This window comes from Heptranchias perlo, chromosome 6 (assembly GCF_035084215.1).
Source record: "Heptranchias perlo isolate sHepPer1 chromosome 6, sHepPer1.hap1, whole genome shotgun sequence".
Lineage (NCBI taxonomy): Eukaryota > Metazoa > Chordata > Chondrichthyes > Hexanchiformes > Hexanchidae > Heptranchias > Heptranchias perlo.
In genome coordinates, this window is record NC_090330.1 from 34,437,971 (window position 1) to 34,460,228 (window position 22,258).

General features: G+C 43.6%; 1 protein-coding gene across 1 annotated transcript; it reads left to right on the forward strand.

Annotated features, from left to right (window-relative positions):
• Positions 1-4,780: 4,780 nt before the first annotated feature.
• On the forward strand, positions 4,781-21,366 carry eef1akmt1 (EEF1A lysine methyltransferase 1). The gene is made up of 5 exons (XM_067986080.1): positions 4,781-4,833; positions 5,893-6,047; positions 16,306-16,388; positions 17,621-17,901; positions 20,229-21,366. Exons 2-5 carry the CDS (start codon positions 5,910-5,912, stop codon positions 20,369-20,371), a joined length of 645 nt encoding a protein of 214 aa, XP_067842181.1. The 5' UTR covers positions 4,781-4,833; positions 5,893-5,909; the 3' UTR covers positions 20,372-21,366.
• The last annotated feature ends 892 nt before the right edge of the window (positions 21,367-22,258 follow it).

The window sequence follows — 22,258 nt, forward strand, 5'->3', positions numbered from 1 at the left end:
TGCTTGGCTGTAATTAACAATTATTACATCATTAAAATGGTACTTATGCTTGTAATGACAAGACTTAACTTTCTGTGGCAAGTTTACTTCATATCTACCACACAAATACAGCAACTTCACGAAGCTAATGGTGGAGCGGAGCAACTCTGACAGCAACTATTGGATACTGGCATTTAACCACCCATCTGCTCCTCGCCTGAAGTTGCTGTACTATTTATGCATGAATAACAGTGAGCGCCATTAGCCACACAGATATTGTGACTGCAAAATCTGGCCCTATATAAAGGCAAATTCTTTCTATTATCAGTTTTTTTTCAATGCCATTGGAGTCTTTCCCCCAAACTTAACTCTGCCCTGTTATGATTGTTGAGTCTACCACAGCCCAGCGCCTACTCCCTGCTAATAAATTTCCACCCCAGCTTTTCCTACACCCATTGACAATGGAGGCTTCCTGTCCTTGATCCCAATTGCTGCACTTAAACCACACAAGACTTCTTGCCCACTTCTTGGGCTACTTCCCATGATAAATTATCACGCAGCTCCCACTCTGCCTCCATTGCTGCTGTGGCTGCACTATGCCCTTGGGAGAACTATTCCATTGTTGCTCCAACCGGTTTCTGAACTGCAACCTCCCGGTCCCATTCCTACTCCAGCCCACAGGCTGATTTAAGTCTACCGGCCCACGTTGTTCCTGTTCCTGACTGTTCCCCTTCAGTAGACTGCCTTCTGTCTGCTCTTTCTCTTTGCTGTTCCATCTTCTGCTCCTCAGCCCCACAGACTTTCCAACCCTAGAGTGGAAGCTACTCTTTGCCCGTTCCCCATCCTGGGCCTGACTTACAGTCAGTGAGCATAAACACTTTCAAAATTAAAGTGCTGGTTTCCAGTCCAGGCTGGAAAACCTGACAAGGGCAGCTTGCGAGTCAGGGAGGAGTGTCCAATAAGTTTTGGGGTTACATAGGGGAAGTTATAGGAACTTTAGTGCAAATATGAAAATATGAAAAAATGCAAACCACCAGCATGGGAAGACAAGTACCAAGCAAAATATTAATTGGAGAACACGTAACAGGGAATGGGATGGGTTGAGGGAGAAAAGGGGGACAGTGGGAAGTGGACATGAACAGTTGGAAGGGGAAGAAGAGAATGAGCGTAGATAGAGATGGGGAAGAGCAAAAAGGTTAGATGTCTGCAAAGGAGACAACTAGCGTTCAGAGAAGCAAGAATGGAAAGCAAGAGGGGACTGTGAGAGCAAGAGGAGAACAGGATAACAATAGTGCAAGGTGGCATCAGAAAGAGTGATATGGGGAGTACTGACAGCAAGACACACACTGGGGGAAAAGCAGCAGAAACAGCAATAATGGGCAGGAGAGAAGATCTGACAAGGATAGAGACAAAACACAAAAGAAATGACACAGAGAAAGCAAAACAACAGATAGAATCACAAAAGACAGACACACAGAAGCAGAAGACCACAAAGAGACAACAAAAACAAACAATGAAAGAGAGACATGCAGCTAGCAACATGAAGACAACATAGATAATGTATCCTGAAAGTTGTGAGAAATGCCATGGGAGTTCCACTAGTGATATATTAAAAGTCTTGCATCTATCCAACCCTAGTGTAGTTACTCTTTGCCTGTTCACCATCCTGGGCCTTTGAAATGATCTTTGCTGGTCCAGACTTCTATCTGCTGCTGAATCCCTCATCCATGCATGTGTTACCTCTAGACTTGACTATTCCAATGCTCTCCTGGCCAGCCTCCCATCTTCCACCTTCCATAAACCTGAGTTCATCCAAAACTCTGCTGCCCGTATCCTAACTCGCACCAAATCCCGTTCACCCATCACCCCTGTGCTCGCTGACCTACATTGGCTCCCAGTCCAGAAACGCCTCGATTTTAAAATTCTCATCCTTGTTTTCAAATCCCTTCATGGCCTTGCCCCTCCCTATCTCTGTAACCTTCTCCAGCCCCACAACCCTCCAAGATCCCTGCGCTCCTTCAATTCTTGCCTCCTGTGCCTCTCCGATTTTAAATCACTCCACCATTGGCAGCCGTGCCTTCAGCTGCCTAGGCCCAAAGCTCTGGAAATCCCTCCCTAAAGCTCTCCGCCTCTCTTGCCACCTTTAAGACGCTCCTTAAAACCTAACTCTTTGACCAAGCTTTTGGTCACCTGTTCTAATATCTCTTTGTGTGGCTCGGTGTCAAATTTTGTTTGATAATCACTCTTGTGAAACGCCTTGGGACGTTTTACTAGGTTAATGGCACTATATAAATGCAACTTCTTGTTGTTGCATCTAGAAAGAAAAGGACTTGCATTTATATAGCGTCTTTCACGACCTCAGGATGTCCCGAAGCACTTTTCAGCCAACGAAGTACTTTGAAGTGTAGTCAATGTTGTAATGTAGGATATGCGGCAGCCAATTTGCGCACAGCGAGCTCCCACTAACAACAATGTGATAACGACCAGATAATCTGTTTTAGTGATGTTGGTTCAGGGATAAATATTGGCCAGGACGTCGGAAGAAGTCCCAGCTCTTTTTTGAATAAATGGCATGGGATTTTTTAAGTCCACCTGAGAGGGCAGGCGGGGACTTGGTTTAACGTCTCATTGGAAAAACAGCACCTCCACCAGTGTAGCATTCTCTCAGTACTGCAGTGCATGCACATTCTGTTGATTATACTTGCTTCCCTGCTTCGTCACAATTTTGTCATGCTTGGGTTTCACATCTGGGTATTACTTTTAACTATAAGGTATGTAGACTGACCATTATATTTGCTTTCTAGTCCTCCCAATTTTAACTGTTACTGCTACTCTTATAAGGTGCTTCTCCCAGCGCTTCTTTCACTTTAATATTTTAATTTAACTTTATGTAAGATTCTTGCAATTATTTATCCTATTGCTACCTCCACAGGCCTCAGGCCTCTCATCGTGGATTGCTTGCTCCCCTTGCCATCTGGAACCACAGACACACCCTGCGGCCACACCAAAGCAAACGCACAACCCTAGCTTGATCCCTTACCCAGGACCATTCACCAGCAACCCAACAGTCAATGGCGCTGCCCAGCTTGCTCCCATGACTGGCAGCTTGTGAATGGAAAGTGCAACTCTCAGGTTCTCCTTTCCCTGATGTACCATACCATGCAATGCCACCCAACATCTCCCACCTACAAGAAGAGTAGCTGAAGAGAAGGGAAAGAAACAACAGTAGAGGACAGAGACAGAGAAAGCAGCAGCAACTTGAAGATCAGGGACAGGTAAGAGACAGGCGATATGCTCTGACTTGCCATGAGCAATGCCGTGGATGAGCCAGTGGCAATAAATATTGCAGAAATATCTGAATTTATTTCTCACATCTCAGAATGTCTCAAAGCACTTCACATACAATTAATTACTTTAAAGTGCAGTAACTGTTGTTAAAAGAATAGTGCAGCATTGATTTTGCAAAACAGCAAGATCCCACCAAACAGCAGAGATAAATTACTTGTTTTTGGTGTTGGTTGAGGAAGGGATGTTGGGCAGGAAACTACAATAACACCCTGCTCTTTGAATAGTGTCTTTAAATTCACCCAAACCACAGAACAGGCATATGGGGCCAATGGCTCTGGGAATAAATATCCTACATAATACTGAGCCATATTAGTCAGAAAGACACACGGTTCAAATCCCAGTTTGCGTTGTTAGCTGGTCTCAGTCAGGTCAGATGTGGGGGCAATACAATTGTCGCAGCTTCCCTGTACTAGCAAAGAAGAAATCAACTAAGTTTCCTGCTCCTGATTGCTATTCAGTGACTGGATTTCAGATGAAGATAGGATGGGGCTCATCTGTGATCCAACCCACCCCATTCTCTTACAGTCAAATTGCCTTTTGACACTGTGAAAAAGATGAGGCTCACAGATGAAGAATAGCCACTTGGGTGAGTTATCATTAGGAAGCTATGTCAAGTGCAGACTTAGCCTTGTCCTGTATAAGATAAACAAGCAGGCAGGTCACCCCCAGCGGCTTTGTTTTATAATTCATCTTGTGTATCAATAAAAATAATTAAAAACTGAAAATCTGAAACAGAAACTGCTGTTACTATACTGCAAATCAGCTTTATGAAAAAGAAAAAATAACGTTTTGGGTGAAACCCTTCATTAGAAGCAAAACATCAACTTGTCTTTTCTCGACATTTGTATGGATAGGTTGACAGCGAAATAAATTTGGGAAAGATGATTGCGACTACCCTCTGAAAAATCAATTAGGTGCACCTCGTACCAATGAATGAATCAAAATAAAGTTATGCATCTTCCAGCTGTGCTAACTGGGAAACAACTAATCATAAGCGTCTGAAAATTAACTATAATAGAAATCCAATACAGTGCTTTCGAAAAGTAACCCTGATTTTAAACCATTCATTTTATTTTCGCCTGTTTTAGGCCCACCTTCCGCGGTTAATCTCGCTCTTCGGTAACCAGTTCCTCGGAAAGGCAGTAAAAGCTGCCGAGCAAAATGTGACATCAACTCCCTCCCTCCCTCCCCCCCTCTCTGCGAGGGGAAACACCTTGCCCCCTTCCTTTGAAAACAGTCCCAAAGATGGAAAGCCCCAACCTGCCTGCCTGCTTTTCCTCCACTATCCTCAGGAGCTGCAAACGGACAGGCCACAAGCCGTTCACCAACAGCTTCTGACCTTTCACCCTGCACGCGAACCAGTGACACTCCGCACACGCTCCTGCGTCGGCGGCGTGAGACTTCTGCCCAAGCGTTCCAAACGCGCGCGTACGTCATTGCGTCACTCTCGTTACGACATTCTCTGCAACGTCACGAGGTTATTGGGTCAGATGGCAGAGGGAAAAGGTGAGTTGTTGCTGGATGTTGTGTGTGTGGTACCGGGAGGTGTGAATACCGGTACAGGGGCTGCGGCTGTGGGTGTTTGGGGTTTAATCATGAATTAAGTAAAGAGGGCGGGGACTCAGCAGGTCAGGCCACATCTGTGGAGGGAGAAAAACCGTTGGTTTCAGGTCGATGACCTTTCATCAGAACTGGAAGATGTTGGAGAGCAAGTGCAGAGCCAGTTTAAAAACTGCTAATCTCTAACATCTTCCAGTTCTGATGAAAGGTCATCGACCTGAAACGTTAACTGTTTCTCCACAGATGCTGCCTGACCTGCTGAGTGAGTGTTTTCCAGCATTTTCTGTTTTTATCATCATTGAAGGGAACTCCAGACATGCAGTGAAATATCCAGGGGCTTGGTCTGTCCAACTGGTGCAGTGATTTAAACACTGCAACTCACATGCAAATATTGGCTGGGTGCGGCGAGTGCAGCTCTTTTTGTACAATAATGTCTGGCTACTGGTTTGAAAAAGTACATGTAATGTAGATCTGATCACCTTCTTCTCTCCTCATGCTGTCTTCTTGCTGGGATACACCGATGTTGGGCATCCTCCAAATGACCAGTAGTCGTGTGTGATACTAGATAGCGAGTGTTGGCAGGTTATTTGGTCATGGAGACATCACAGTTGAGCTTATTCCTGTCATTACCTGACACCCAATAACCAGCAGAATGATCAGGAACGGGAGCCCTGGCAGATTCCCCTCCCCCTCCCTCCCTTCCTTGCCAGGAGAGACTGGGCAACTACTGATTAATATACAATCAGCTGTTCTGGCTGAGGTCAGTACATTCAGAACAGACTGGGATCAAACCAGGTATCCTCCTGATCTCTGTGTCTCAGTTACAAACTAGTTTTACCAACTGGCCCATTAGGAATTTTTAAAACATTATCTTCAAGCTAAAATAGTATCCTTAACTGTAAGTAAACATTGTAAATGTGGTAAAGAATCGGTGCTTGACTAACTGGGTGTTAACAATGTATCTATTATCTGATGTGTACTGTCCATCCTTTTGATTTGTCCCAGGATAATTTGTCTTCAGTATGAATGACAGTGACGACGATGCCACTCAGCTGTCAGCCCATGCTTTGGTCGCCCTACAAGAGTTCTATCTTGATCAGCAGAAGAAACAATATGCAGAGTTCAATAGTTATTTTGTTGGGTCCATAGAAGAAAACTGGGTAAAATAATGGTGACTTGTTTTGTGGGCTTTCTATTCCTGAAACATAGTTGAAATAATATTACATAGATAACATTTTCTGGCATAGTCACAATTTTTATGTACACTGCAATAGTATGGGTAGACTATGTTGTCAATAGGATTTTATTCAAGTGTAATGGTGGGCTGGTGAAATTTTCATTCAACTACACTAAGAAGTTTCTTTTCAATAGTTTTTTAATAAATGATGATAGGCATGCAAAATTTTTGTATTGCATCCACATGAACTGTGAAAGCTGCTCAGTACTTTTACATACTTTTGCTTTTCAAACTTAGGTTGTGTCTGAAAAGAGCACTTTGAGCTACAAAGTACATGTAGGGTGGGTCCACTCAAGTGATAAATTAAGATTATCACACAAGAACTGTTGTGGTTGAATTGTGAATTTTGTTTTTCTTATAGAATTTTGGTACCAATATGCTAAATAATCAGGTATTAATTTTAAAATCAGACTAGATGACTAATTTTGCTCAATTTTTTTAAAACTGAGATCTGTATAGTATGACAGTGGAACCATAGGTCTGGAAGTGATTCTTCATTCTTTCTATGTTTATCACATCTCCAAACGCTTTCTCTTTCCACTCCCATAGTTCAGGCAATAACTTTTTTGAGGACATATACTTAGAGCAAGTTGCGAACAAGTCTTCTCAAAAGTGCTGACAACAGGATCAGGTGACAAAGTGGGCCCTTTCACAGAAACCTAGGTTTCAATTCAACCCAAATTTGCCTTGCTATTGGCTGTGGAATGAGTTTAGACAAATCATATTCTGAGACCAGGTGCAAGGCACACAAAGCATATAACCTTGTACTAACTGTAGCCTCACTTACGGTGGCCTTAAAGGATAACTGATCTCTGAGGTAGGTTAAGGCACATTATTGGAGCAGAATAGAGGGAGCTTTACTCTGTGTGCAGCCTATCATATACTTACCTGGGTCTGTTTGATGCTAACTTTTGATAAGTGTTCCATTCGCCAGGACTGACATTTCTCATCTTCATCAAAACAAAAAATCATTAAAAAATTACTTTTGTAAAAACAAGACAACCTAAGCTTTACCATTCATTAAAAGAAATCTCCCATGTCCTGTAAATGTTATTTTACAATTATCACTTTAGACTGCATTTTACCAGTTCTGTGCCATTGAAAAATTTTTTGTTTACTCAGAAAAAAAATGTTTGGGGGAACTTATTTTAATCTTATTTTAAAGTGTCCTGCTTTTCAATTTGTAACGTGCAGCATGAGCTACTCATGTGAAGGTTGTCTCAATGGCTTAGCTCATCGGGATGTTTGCATTCTTTTATCAATTCGTTTTTAAGAACGTCTGTACAAAGAAAATATACAGTATCCTTTTTTTTAATCTATTTAGGTTTTAAATTTAACTTTTAAATGTTTTTGTTGTTTAAATGTAAGTGCTGGTGTTGGGTGATCAGGGATCACTGCTTTGCCAATTCAGTATAAAAAGTCTCAATCAACCTGAATAGATGCTTTCTAGCACTTCTGCAGTAATTTCTCTAATACTATTGCCTCTTGGGCTCAATAATGGTTCTGTTCTAGTTTTGCTCCTCAGTCAGTGCTCACTGTTTAAAGGGGAAGCATATTGTACTAAATTGCTTCATAATTCTAAATGTTGTAAAGGGAGAGACCTGTAACATTTATTTCCATTGACCCTCATCAGCATTTAGACTGTTAACTGGAGACAGACTGGAGGCCTGAAAGCAGGGTATGAGGCCCGAGAGCAGGGATAAAAGGCCCGAGAGGAGAGCAGGGATAAAAGGCCCGAGAGGAGAGGCTCAAGAGTCGGGATAGATGGCCCGAGAGGAGAGCGGGGATAGATGGCCCGAGAGGAGAGCGGGGATAGATGGCCCGAGAGGAGAGCGGGGATAGATGGCCCGAGAGGAGAGCGGGGATAGATGGCCCGAGAGGAGAGCGGGGATAGATGACCTGAGAGTAGAGTGGGGATATAAGGCTGGAGACCAACGCGCACAGGCAGAAATTTGAAAGAGTGACCTCACAGGACAGCAGGTAGGTGATTGATTGGTGAATGTTGCCTTTTTTTTGCTCTCTAAGTTAGGGCAGTGGTTTAAACTAAGAGCTGGGAAACTATAACTTGCTATTACTTTATTAAATTAATAACTTAACCTAGATAAACTAATTAGTTAATAAAACTAAAAATATCAAGTGAATAAAAACTCTAAGTAAATAAATAAAACAAGGTTAAATAGAGATGGCAGTGCAGGTGGTGTGCCATAACTGCAGCATGTGGGAATTTGTGGAGAGCAGCGTGATCCCAGGCAAGCACATCTGCAGCAAACGTCTGCAACTCTAGGAACTTCGGCTCAGAGTTGTTGAGCTGGAGTCCGAGGCGCAGACATTGTGATGCATCAGGAAGGGGGAGAGTTATCTGGATACTTTGAACCAGGAGGCAGTCACACTCCTTAGAGTGGTTTAGATTTGGTCAGTGGTCAGGGACAGGAGGATGTGACTGCAAATCAGACAGGTATCGGGACCCAGGATGTAGTGATGGAGGAGCCTCAGCTTTTGACCTTGTCCAACAGGTATGAGGTACTTGCTACCTATATAGATTAGAGCAGGGACTATAGGGAGCATGGGCAAGCTGACCTCAGTATCGTGGTACAGGAGGCCATTCAAGTGGGGGGAGTAAAAAGGAGAACCTCAAAGATAATAATCTTTGGATTACTACCTGAGCCATGCGCAAATTGGCAAAGGGTCAAATAGATTAGATGGATAAATGTGTGGCTGGAAGAGTGGTGTAGGAAGCAGGGGTTTCAATTCATGGGGCACCGGCACCAGTACTGGGAAAAGGGGGAGCTGTTCCGCTGGGACGGATTCCACTTAAACTGGGCTGGGACCAGTGTCCTGGCGAGTCGAATAACTAGGGCGGTAGATAGGGCTTTAAACAAATAAGGTGGGGGGGGAAGGGTTCAGGTAAGGGTAATTTCACAGTCTAAAAAGTAAAGTCAAGGCTCTACAGCAGAGCGTGTCAGGAAGGGACAAAGGGCTCGATTTTAGGGTCGGGTTACCTGCGGGTTTCCAGCGGGGGGGCCCCGAAAATCCCGATCTCCGATCACGTGACCGGATTCGGACGAAATCCCGGCCACTTCCGGGTACCGCGCTGACGTGCGGGGCTGCGCGCGCAAGCCCCGCTGGTGGGAATCCCACAGGCAATTAAAGCCAGCGGGGTTCCACTTGAGAGCACTTAACTTGCTCGTTGTGGTCAGTTAATGAGCTGAAGCAGCTGTCAAAAGAGGAAGTGTGGGATTTTACGGTCAAAGCAGTCAGTTTCCCACACTGGGGGAAACAGGACCCTTCAAACCAGGCGTGTTGCAGCCAGCAGCCTGTGGCAGGTGCCAAGGTGCGCTCCACGGGGGAGCGCCCTCACCCACGCAGGAGGCCACCGCGTCACACAGGGCAACCCCTGCCCCCCACCACCCGCCGGCCAAGCCAGAGGACAGACCGACACGAAACCGCAGCCCCAGTCCGAGGACCCACACACCTACCCTGCACAACCCCTCAGATCAACACCTGCCAGTTGGGTGGTGTGTGGACACCCTCGGAGGACGAAGAGCATGACCACCACCAGCAGCCTCGCAGAGACGTGGATCCCCCCAACACGGTGTGGTTGCACGCCCACCTGCACAGCAGGAGGGAGGGCTACCGCAGAGAGAGACGCGTCGCAGAGGGCACTACCCTCGCCACAGGGTCCACAGACCGAGGCGCAGCTCCCCGGACCTCTCCGAGCAGCAGTGCACAGGGAGGCGCAGATTCGCTCGACATGTAGTCGTGGAGATCTGCAGCCTCTTTCATGCCGAGCTGCTCCTGGCTGGCCCCAGCACCAACTGCTTACCTGTCGCTGGCAAAGTCACCACTGTCCTCCACACCTTCTCCTCCGCATCCTTCCAGGGTGCAGCCGGCAACACCGCCGATGTCTCTCAGTCGTCTGCGCGGACGAGCCCTGCAAATACACCTGCACCTACTCTGCAGTAACACGATGGGTGGCATCAGTGGTGGGTCCTCATAGTGATACCCAGGAGCGGGCATTATTGGACACAATGGACAGGATTCGCGGAGACATGGCAGTGGTGGTGTCAATATAATGTGTGCTGTTTGTTGCTCTGAAATTCAATATGGGTAACACCCATGACAAACCCTCAGACACCCTTGTGCACCCCCTTCATGCTGACGAGACGTTTGCCTTACCCTGCCTACTGCACATATGTGATGCATGCCCTGTGGCTGCAGCACAGGTGGTGGCAGGTTGAGTGAGGCTGGCCGTGAGGGAGATGCACGAGAGGGTGAGTATGGGATGGAGCCATGAGATTGTATGAGGATTGGGTCGCGTGTTAGTGGCAGGATGAGTACTGGCGAGGTGAGTAGGTGGAGGTAAGATGAGGATGGGGTGTGAGTGGGCATGAAGGCTGATGTGACAGAATAGTGTTGGCGGTGCCGAAGGAGATTTGGGGTGGGGGCAGTGTTGTGGCAGACGGAGTGTAGGGGAAAGACTTCGTGTTCTCACTGTGGCTGACCTACTGCGGTCATTGCAGCGCCTCCTGCACTGTATGCAGGTGGGCGATATGTTGGTGGCGCAGGTGACCCCCTCTGCCACCTCGAGCCAGGCCTTCTTGGTGGCAGAGGCAGGCCGCTTCCTCCCGCCCGCCGGGGGGAAGATCTGTGTCCTCCCCCTCCTCCTCACCCCATCTGATGATACCTGGGGTGAGGCATCATTAAACTGGGAGCAGCCTTCCCCCTGGGCTGCTCCATGCTGGAATTTGTCCCATTGGTTGCAGCATCTGTCAGTGGAGGACTGCCCCTTTAACTAGAGAGCCTCCAGCTGACAGATCGTACTGCGCATGCGCAGCCCGCCCGACGCGCAGGCCAGCGCCGTGGACCCCGGAGGAGCAGGTAATTGGATCCTATTAGTGGGTTGCCTGCTACGATCGCGTGGGCAACCCACTAATTTCGCCGTTCGCGTTTTCGACGCTCCCGGAGGACCACCCGCTGGGAACCCGCAGGCCTGCTAAATTCGGGCCCAAAGAGTTTAACAAAGCTAAGGTCACAACAGGAGAAAAGTAAAAAGTTAAATCAGAGGTGCTGTATCTGAATGCACAAAGCGTTAGTAACAAGATATATGAATTAATGGAACAAATAGAGATAAATGGGTTTGATCTAGTAGCCATTACTGAGATATGGTTGCAGGGTGACCAAGGTTGAGAACTAAATATTCCAGGGTACTTGACTTTTAGAAAAGATAGGCAAAATGGAAAAGGAGGGGTGGGGGGGGGGATGGTAACCATGATAATAAAGGATGAGATATAGACAGTTTTAAGAAGGATCTTAGCTCAGAAAATCAGGATGTAGAATCAGTATGGGTGGAGCTAAGAAATAAAAGGGGGCAGAAAACACTGGTGGGAGTGATTTACAGGCCCTATAACAGTAGCTATAGTGTTGGACAGAGTATAAATCAGGAAATTAGAGGAGCATGTAACAGGGGTAATGCAATAATCATGGGGGATTTTAATCTTCATATAGACTGGGCAAACCAAACTGGCAAAAGTAGTTTGGAGGACGAGTACATGGAATGCATCCGAGACTGTTTTCTAGAACAATATGTCGAGGAACTAACTAGGGAACAGGCTATTTTCGATCCAGTATTGTGTAATGAGACAGGATTAATTCGTAATCTTATAATAAAGGATCCTCTGGGGAAGAGTGATCATTATATGATAGAATTTCATATTGAGTTTGAAAGTGATGTAGTTTAGTCCGAAACTAGAGTCTTAAATTCTAACAAGGCCAATTATATAGGTATGTGGGGTGAGTTGGCTAAGGTAGATTGGGAAATTAGATTAAAAGATATGACAGTAGATAAGCAATGGCAAACATTAAAAGAAATAATTCATAATTCCTAACTCCACAGGAAAATTGATCCAATCCGTGGCTAACAAGAGAAGTTAAGGATAGTATTAGATTAAAAGAAGAGGCTTTCAATGTTGTCAAAAAGAGCAGTAAGCCTGAGGATTAGGAGGGTTTTAGAAATCAGCAGAGGACGACCAAGAAATTGATAAAGGAGAAAATTGAATATGACAGTAAACTAGCAAGAAATATAGAAACAGATTGTAAGAGCTTCTACAAGTATGTAAAAAGGAAGAGAGTAGTGAAAGTAAACGTGGGTCCCTTAGAGGCTGGGACAGGAGAAATTATAATGGGGACTAAGGAAATGGTAGAGACGTTAAACAAATATTTTATATCTGTCTTCACCGTAGAAGTCACAAAAATATACCGGAAATAGTGGGGAACCAAGGGTCTAATGAGAATGAGGAACCTAAAGTAATCAAGATTAGAAAAGAAAAAGTTTTAGAAAAATTAATGGGACTAAAAGCCGACAAATCCCTGGGACTTGATGGCCTACGTCCTAGGGTTTTAAAAGAGTTGACTGCAGAGATAATGGATGCATTGGTTTTGATCTTCCAGAATTCCCTAGATTATAGAACAGTCCCCATGGATTGGAAGGTAGCAAATGTAACCCTGCTATTCAAGAAAGAAGGGAGAGAAAAAACAGGGAACTATAGGCCAGTTAGCCTGACATCAGTAGGGAAAATGCTAGAATCTATTATTAAGGACGTGGTAACAGGGCACTTAGAAAATCATAATATGATTAGGCAGAGTCAACACGGTTTTATGAAAGCAAAATTGTGTTTGACAAATCTATTCGAGTTTTTTGAGGGTGTAATTAGCAGGGTAGTAAAGAGGGAACCAGTGGATTTTCAAAAGGCATTCGATAAGATGCCACATAAGAGGTTGTTACACAAGATTAGGGCTCATTGGATTGGGAATAATATATTAGCATGGAATGAGGATTGGTTAACGGACAGAAAACAGAGAGTAGGAATAACTGGGTCATTTTCAGGTTGGCAGGTTGTAACTTGTGGGGTGCTGCAGGGATCGGTGCTTGGACTTCAGCTATTTACAATCCATATTAATGACTTAGATGAAGGGACCGAGTGTAATGTATCCAAGTTTGCTGACGATACAAAACTAGGTGGGAAAGTGAGCTGTGAGGAGGACGCAAAGAGTGAGGTAGCAAGACAGGTAGATAAGGTGGTTAAGAAGGCATATGGAATACTTTCCTTTATTAGCCGAGGCATAGAATATAAGAGCAGGGAGGTTATGCTGGAACTGGATAAAACACTGATTAGGCCACTGCTTGAGTACTGTGTACAGTTCTGGTCACCACATTACAGGAAGGATGTAATTGCAATAGAGAGGTTACAGAAGAGATTTACGAGGATGTTGCCAGGACTGGAGAATTTTAGCTATGAGGAAAGATTGGATAGGCTGGGGTTGTTCTCTTTGGAACAGAGGAAGCTGAGGGGTGATTTAATTGGGGTGTACTAAATTATGAGGGGCCTAGATAGAGTGGATAGGGAGGACCTATTTCCCTTAGCAGATAGGTCAATAACCAGGGGGCATAGATTTAAAGTGATTGGTAGAAGGATTAGAGGGGAGCTGAGGAAAAATGTTTTCACCCAGAGGATGGTGGGGTCTGGAACTCACTGCCTAAAAGGGTGGTAGAGGCAGAAACCCTCAACTCATTTAAAAAGTACCTGGATGTGCACCTGAAGTGCCGTGACCTACAGGGCTACGGACCAAATGCTGGAAAGTGGGATTAGGCTGGGTGGCTCATTTTCGGCCAGCGCGGACACGATGGGCCGAATGGCCTCCTGTGCAGTAAATTTTCCATGATTCTAGTCTGCAACGGAATATCGACAGGTTAAGTGAGTGGGCAAGAAGGTGGCAGATAGAGTATAATGTGGGGTTATAATGAGGTTATTCACTTTGGTAGGAAAAATAGAAAAACTGAATATTTTTTAAATGGTGAGAAATTATTAAATATTGGTCTTCAGGGGGATTTGGATGTCCTTGTACATGAAACACAGAAAGTTAACATGCAGGTACAGCAAGCAATTAGGAAGGCAAATGGCATGATAGCCTTTATTGCAAGGGGTTTGGAGTACAAGCATAAGGAAGCGTTGCTGCAATTGTACAGGGTTTTGGTGAGACCACACTTGGAATACTGTGTACAGTTTTGATCTCCTTACCCAAGGAAGGATATGCTTGCCTTGAAGGCCATGCAATGAACATTCACTAGATTGATTCCTGGGATGAGAGAGTTGTCCTATGAGGAGAGGTTGAGTAGAATGGTCCTATACTCTCTGGAGTTTAGAAGAATGAGAGGTGATCTCATTGAAACATATGAGATTCCAAGAGGACTTGACAGGGTAGATGCTGAGAAGATGTTTCCCCTGTCTGGAGAGTCCAGGACTAGAAGTCATAGTCTCAGGATAAGGGGTCGGCCATTTAGGACTCAGATGGGGAGGAATTTCTTCAACAGAGAGTTGTGAAGATTTGGAATTCTCCAAAGGGCTGTGGATGCTCAGTTGTTATTCAAGACTGAGCTCGATAGACTTTTGGACTCTAAGGGAATCAAGGGATATGGGGATCAGGCAGGAAAGTGGAGTTGAGGTCGAAGATCAGCCATGGTCTTATTGAATGGTGAAGGAAGCTTGAGGAGCCATATGGCCTACTCCTACTCCTATTTCTTATGTTCTTATGACAGTCTAGAAACACGGTTTCAGACTTTTTTCATTGTAGAACTTGTAGAATCAGTTAGAGTATTGTGTCCAATTCTGGGCACCACACTTTAGAAAGGTTGTCAAGGCCTTGGAGAAGGTGCAGAGGAGATTTAGCAGAATGGTACCAGGGATGAGAGAATTCAGTTATGTGGAGACTAGAGAAGCTGGGATTGTTCTCCTTAGATCAAAGAAGGTTAAGTGATGAGGGGTTTTGATCGAATAGATAGGAGTAAACTGTTTCCACCAGCAGGAAGGTCAGTAACCAGAGGACACAGATTTAAGATAATTGGCAAAAAAACCAGGGGGAAGATGAGGAGAATTTTTTTTACTCAGGGTTGTATTGATCTGGAATGCACTGCCTCAAAGGGTAGTGGAAGCAGATTCAATAGTAACTTTCAAAAGGTAATTGGATATATACTTAAAAAGGAAAAATTTGCAGGGCTATGGGGAAAGAGCAGGGGAGTGGGATTAATTGGTAGCTCTTTCAGAGAGCCGGCACAAGCACAATGGGCCCAATGGCCTCCACTGTTGTGTATGATTCTGTGAATCATGATGTCACATAAAGATAGTTCTTACAAAATGTTCAATCCCAGACTGCCTCTCACCAGCAGTTTAACAAGGTAACAAAGGATGCCTGAAAAGTACCAGCAATTGTCGAGATCTCTTCCTTTATAAGATTAAGGGATTGTGGGGGAATTTAGCAGAACATTCTTCTCTTTTAAACAAAAATACAGAAGTAAAGAAAATCTCGTTAACTGTAATGGTACATTTGGACTGGTTAGCACAAGTATTCTGCCTGCGGACTCTGCTGGCATTAGTACTAGTTTGGCAGCACTCACCCTGCCTTTAGAGTTGTGTTTAGGTCTGGAAATTGTGCTGATAAAGGAAACTGCATCTGGATACTCATGCATAGATCTCTGAATTTAAAGGAGTTACTCTTGAGATCAACAGCTTGCTCTTTGATTCATTCCCATATGAACAAGTTGGGCATTTTCAAGTTAATTGATTCAGACCTGATTACTCACTTTGTGATCAATCTAGATTGCAATATCAGTGCAGTACTGGATTTGTTTTTATTTTCATATACCTACTGTCAGAAACCTGGCAAATCAGCATTTCTCTGATATCAGGCAGAAGATTCTGTTACGTCACAGATGACTGCACATATAACGTTAAGGAAACCTTTTCTTTTGATGGCTGAGCAATGCATTTTAAGTTGAAAAAAACACTTACTCTTTCAGGCTTCTGGTATTGCAAATTATTTGGCAAATCCTTTTGAACATTTACTTTTGCATACATGCTTATGATTTTTTTTCCTTGTTAGTTTTTGCTTTAAGTTAGCTTTTCTTTAAATGTGGATTTAAAGAACTTTTTTTAGGTGATGCACGCAACTTGATTGTAATTTGAATATTGTTGAGGAATATTGGAATCATTTGCAAAGAATTATAGTTTTAAGATGTGCTTTTATATTTGGGTTCTATTGATTTTTGTCTGCATAATACAATGTTTAAATAAGATTACTGACTAACAATGTCGCTAAACTATAATTTCTAAAATTATTATTTTTAATAGCAATTAAGCCAGTTTTGGTACAGTGGTGAAACTGCTCTACGGCTAGCCCAGGAGGCAATTGAAGCTGCAGGAAGTGGCGGCAGGTATGTATGCTCTTACCTCCAACTGGACCAGTAGCTTAATGTTCCTCAAGTGCATTATTTAAAGCATCAAGAAGCAAATCAGTGGCTCTGTATATTTATGCGGGCAGTAACTGAGACATATGAACCAGGAAGGTTCCATATTCGATTCCTGATATTGTGTTTATATAGCTGATCTCAGCCAGAGTGGCAGAGAGATGTTACATATTGACTCAGCACCCAAGATTAAAGAGGGGGAAATTGTGCTGATTCCTATCCAGGGACCAGTGTTGGAAGTGTCGATATCGGTTGAGGACAGGATTGAGCTTGACTTTGATGTCCCCATCAGGTGTATCCTGCCAACACTCATCATCAAGACTCACACATGAAGAATAACGACTTGAGCGAGGTATCAGTGGTGATCATTGCCGATAGAACCATACAACAATTAATGTCATCAGCAGAGGAGTAACATTGGCAAAACAAAAAAAACTAAAGCAGCAGTGCAATTCATGTACAAACAATGACTCTTGTTTTAGTGTGAGGAAATTCTGAACAAAACCTTTAGGTTATAGCATTGATTGATGAACGGTGCATGTTAGGGTACAGTGGCACATGCTGCCAATGAATCACAGAGTTAGTGTGCATGTTGGACTCCATTAAGTTTTATAATTTATCAACCAGTTGTATAGGAAAGTAAATTCTCCTGTTGCTCATTTCTGTACCACAGCTTTCGAGTGTAATGCTATTTCTACCAAGTATCTGAATGTGGCAGTGTTCCTACGTGGTGTGAGTAGCTTTTATTTTCACAGAGTGGATGATGATTCAAAGATGAAAATTTTAGCTTTGTGCTAAATCATTAAGCAGCTTTATTTCCCATCAGGATATGCTGGGATATGATTCTAAGGGGCAGTGTCGTCCCCCTGGTATCTTGCCCAAGTGACCATTTTCCATGTTTAGTTTTGTTGGGGTATTTGGCTATGACGTCACTGCAGAGTTCCTGGGGGCAGTGAGGCCAAAGGTAGTGCCCCTAGCTGAAACTGGATAACTCAAGGTTAAATCTGGGACCTTCCTGGTCTTTATGGCTATGGCTATACTATGTGGTCATATTACCTACAGAACCATCAGGGACCAGGCAGGCAAATTCCTTTCAAGCCTCTGCAGTTCAGCCACTCTTGATATCCATTTGAAGTTGTATGGGTTAACTTTTCCTTCAAACATCAAAGACCCTTCAATTCATGTAACTTCTATTTCAGAATAGCTTGCATCAGTGCCCCAAGTGTATATCAGAAATTGAAACAGCTTTGGAATGAAGAGTTCTCTGCTATTCTGTTGGAGTATGACAGGCGGTTTTCTGTTTATGGCAAGGAGTTTGTTTTCTACGACTATAACGACCCTCTGAATTTACATGAAGATCTCCATCCTCACAGTTGTGATATAGTGGTAGTCGACCCACCCTACCTCTCAGAAGAGTGTCTCAGCAAAACAGCACTAACAGTCAAATATCTAACAAAAGGAAAGATTCTTCTTTGTACTGGTATGTGGACATCATTCAGTTGGTTGTGTTCATAGAAAAGCATTCACCAACTTTTGCCAGTTAACGATAAATGAATGTTGCGTATTGAAGGAATACGAATAGAAATTCATTGATTGGGCTCTCCCAATGGCTCTACACATATGATTCCATGACAGTAGTGACTCCATTGACGGTAGTGATTCCATTGACTTGCAGTCAGGCAAGTAATGGCATGTAAGTCCAGTTGATTCCTGGTATTTGCTCCTGCACTAAGATTTCTTTTTTTAAAAAAAATTTGAGATGAAATTGTCTTATTTCATTAAGTTCTGTTTTAATGAAAAAAAACATGCATTTATATGGTGCATTTTTACATTGAATTACATAGAATGTATAGCACAGAAACAGGCCATTCAGACCAACAGGTCCATGCCAGTCCTCACCTCTCCTCATCTCATGGCCAATTAATCGCCTTTGAAGTGTAGTCACTATAGGTAAATGTGACAACCAATTTACACACAAGGTCCGTAAACAATAATGTGATAAATGACCAGTTATTCTCTCTTGGTGGTGTTGGTTCAGGAATAAATGTTGGCTGGACAACCAGGATAACTCCTTTGCTCTTCTTCAAATAGCACCATAGGATCTTTTATGTCCATCTGAATGGTTAGATGGAGCCTCCGTTTAATGTCTATTCTGAAAGACAGTACCTCCAATAGCGTAGCTGTCCTATGATACTTCACTGCAGTGTCAGCCTAGCTTATTTTAGATCATATTGCCGCTCCCCTACACACACGGTTGAATGTCTATGTCTATGATGGCCCATCTGTAGTATTCTTCAGGGCCTTCAAACATGTTGTCAACCAATTCCTGCTCACTTTTCCAGTCTAGGTTCTGTCGTGACCATAGCACAGTCACCAAGGTGAAAGTCACCAACAACATACTATATTACTGCAGCCTTGACATTCCTTTTTGATCACTCCATGACCTTCAATACCATGATCTTCATCACCCACTGCCCCCTCTCCATTGATGAATCACTACTCCTCCATGTTGAACATCACTTGGAGAATGCTCTGAGGTCAGCAAGGGCACAGATTGTACTCACTGGGGAACTTCAGTGTCCACCACCAAGAGTGGATTGGTGGTGCCACCATTGACTGAGCTGGCTGAACCCTGAAGGACACAGCTGCCAGACTGGACATGCATTAGGTGGTGAAGGAATCAACATGAAGTAATGTACTTGGCCTCATCCTCAAAAACTTATCTGTTCCAGACACATCTGTCCACAATAGAATTGGTGGAAGTGACCACAGTACTGTCCTTGTGGAGATCAATTTTTGTCATCGCCATAAGTACATCCTCCATTATGTACGAACACCTTTCTAAGTGGGACAGACTAAGGTCAGATTTAGCAGCCAAAAACTGGGCACCGATGAGGCACCGTGGGCCATTAGCAATAGCAGAATTGCATACCACTACAATCTGTAACCTTATGGCCCAGCACATCCCTCACTCCTTAATCACCATCAAGCCAGGAGACCAACCATAGTTCAACGTAGTGTGTAGAAAGGCATGCCACGAGCAGCAGTAGGTCCGCTGGTCTTCGACCTCCAGCAACTCGATTTGAAATCCCTTCATGATTTTGCCGCACTCAACCTCTGCAATCATCTTAAGCCCTGTGTCCTGTCCTCTCTACTTTTCTGCCTCTGGTCTAATGGGTAATTTATTCCCTCTCCCTCCTTCACTCCACCATGGGTGTCCAAGCCTTCATACACCATTCCCTTGCACTCTGCCAATCTATTCTTAAACTTCACCCCAATTTCAAAAGCCTCCTGGAAGCTTAACTCTTTGACTATACCTTTGGTCACCTCCCCTAACTTCTCCCGAATTCCTGCTCTTGTCCACCATTCCTCCTAAAAAGTGCCTTTCATTATTTGAAAGGCAGTATATAAATGTAAGTTTTATAAATATAATGGCTGAGTGAGTAAATGGTGTGCTGAGCTATACAGACCAGGAAGGTCCCAGATTTGATTCCCATTTTCCCTAGTCTTTGTTAATTTAGCTGGTCTTAACTGGTGTCAGCTGGGACAGTGATGACAGTGCTCCAGTTGGTTTCAGTGGCCCTCAATTAGAAAAGGGGAACAATTAACCAGGGTTCCCACTCCCGATTGCCACCCATCGACTCTTGGTGAAAAATATATGTTTCTGTATATAAAATGAGGACTAGATTGGGCTCAGCTGTGATGCCTTAAGCAGTTGAACAGCTTATCAAAATTCTTTGTCTAGACTCAGGATGGTCACCTGGGTGAGTTATCAAATTATAATATATTTGACTTTCTCTATTTCAGGTGGAATCATGGAAGACCTAGCAGCAAAGTTACTCTCTGTGAAAATGTGTAAATTTCTCCCAGAGCACAATAGGAATTTAGCAAATGAATTTCACTGTTACACAAACTATGAATCTAGATTAGATTTGGACTCCATCGTTTAAATGTTTGAAAAGAGATAAATACTGGCTGTATCATATATTAATTGGAAAGACCCTGATTTATAAAAGAGTTGTAACTGAAGGAATGCCCTAAATATTGATAACATGGATCACAAGGACTCATCATGTAATGTATTGTCTATTAAACTAACTCCCTATCCAGATTTGTGTGCTGCAGTTGGCAATATATTCCACAAAGAAATATTTTCAAAATATATTTTTTTCAGTCCATATGAAATAAGAGAGTTCCTAGGTGGAATATATAATCAAGTTGTGGGCATGCAGTTTCTGCGTGCTGTGGTTGTGATTTTGGATGCTGTTAGCGGGGGCAGTTGCATTGGAACAAGAGTAGGCCATTCAGTCCCTCAGTTAGATCATAGCTGATCTGTGCCTTAACTCTATCTACCTGTCTTGGTTCTGTAACCCTTAATACCCTTACCTAACAAAAATCTATCAATCTCAGTTTTGAAATTTTCAATTGACCTAGCCTCAACAGTTTTTTTTGGGGGGGAGAGAGTTCCAGATTTCCAATATCTTTTCTCCCACAAGGAACCAAGGGCAGTATCAAGAATTCATTCATTATAGTATCTTAAAAAAAAGGAAGAAAAAAATTATTTGTAGCTACATTAATCGATTGCTACCAGCGGGATGAAAGACACCTTAAGCAGACTCTCACAGTTTGAGATTCCTTAGCCATTTTGATCATGGAAAGATTTGGGTATGTGCTATGTTAAGATTTGTTTTTTTAACAAAAGCTTGCCTAAAAGGGGTTATCTTTTCAAGGCTCCATGCTGAGTTGTGGATTGCTAAGCAGACGAATGGTATTTACAATGTGAGATGAGAAGTTCTTTAGGCCCCCTCACCCTGAAGCGAACAAGGGTGCACATGTTCTTTATTATAACAGAAATTATACTGATTTTGTGTACCAGTTATCTCTCATCATACTCCGTGTTCTGTATGTTTTATGTAATGTGGAATAAAGCAGCTTACAAATCGAACTGAAGGTCATCCCGCCTAGTGCTAACTTGAGTCCGTCTTCACAGAGATTGAAGAAGTGTACATATGGAAACCACAGAGATCCAGCCCAGAACACAAACAAGTTTTATTGTTATGCTCCTTGGTCCCACTACCATGCTAATATATATAAGGCAGTGGGAGTCTAGTCCCACACCAACATGGTTGACTGTTTACTGTAGTAGACTACATCTGAGGGCAGTAAAGTCAGGTATGTGCAAGAGGCAAGAATTGGAGGAGTGCAAGGCTCTCGGAGGGTTGCCGGGCTGGAGGAGGTTACAGAGCTAGGGAGGGGCGAGGCCATGGAGGGATTTGAAAACAAGGATGAGAATTTTAAAATCGAGGTGTTCCTGGACCAGGAGCCAATGTAGGTCAGCAAGCACGGGAGTGATGAGAGAATAGGACCAGGTGCGAGTTAAGATATGGGCAGCAGAATTTTGGATGAGTTCAATTTTATGAACGGTGGAAGATAGGAGGTGAGTCAGGAGAGCATTGGAATAGTTAAGTCTAGAGGTAACAAAGGCATAGATGAGGGTTTCAGCAGCAGATGAGAGCAGATCAGATTGAGCATCAGCAGAATGAGTATGACTTCACCATAACACCAATGGTTATGAAATTAATTTGGGTGATCTGAACCTACAGCACACGACAGGTCTCGAAACAGAATCAAAGCAGTTTGGAATTCTGCCTGTAAAAGTTTCCTGACGTGTAATAAATTTATGCACACGACCTGGATTGGGACATGTTGCCAAGATTCGGGTAACAGTTTCCGTGATTAATTTTTTGCTGTTCGGTGCCCAGCACAGGCGAGCCTGGCCTGAGAATTGCTGCTATTCAGCCTCGATGCAGCAGGTAAAGATAGGTGAGATCGGTGGC

Bases quoted from the DNA above. Each gene is read 5' to 3' on its own strand.
- eef1akmt1 (XM_067986080.1), top strand. From the start codon at position 5,910: ATGAATGACAGTGACGACGATGCCACTCAGCTGTCAGCCCATGCTTTG. The intron at 16,389-17,620 runs GTATGTATGCTC...CTTCTATTTCAG, and splicing joins GCTGCAGGAAGTGGCGGCAG to AATAGCTTGCATCAGTGCCC. The intron at 17,902-20,228 runs GTATGTGGACAT...TCTCTATTTCAG, and splicing joins AAAGATTCTTCTTTGTACTG to GTGGAATCATGGAAGACCTA.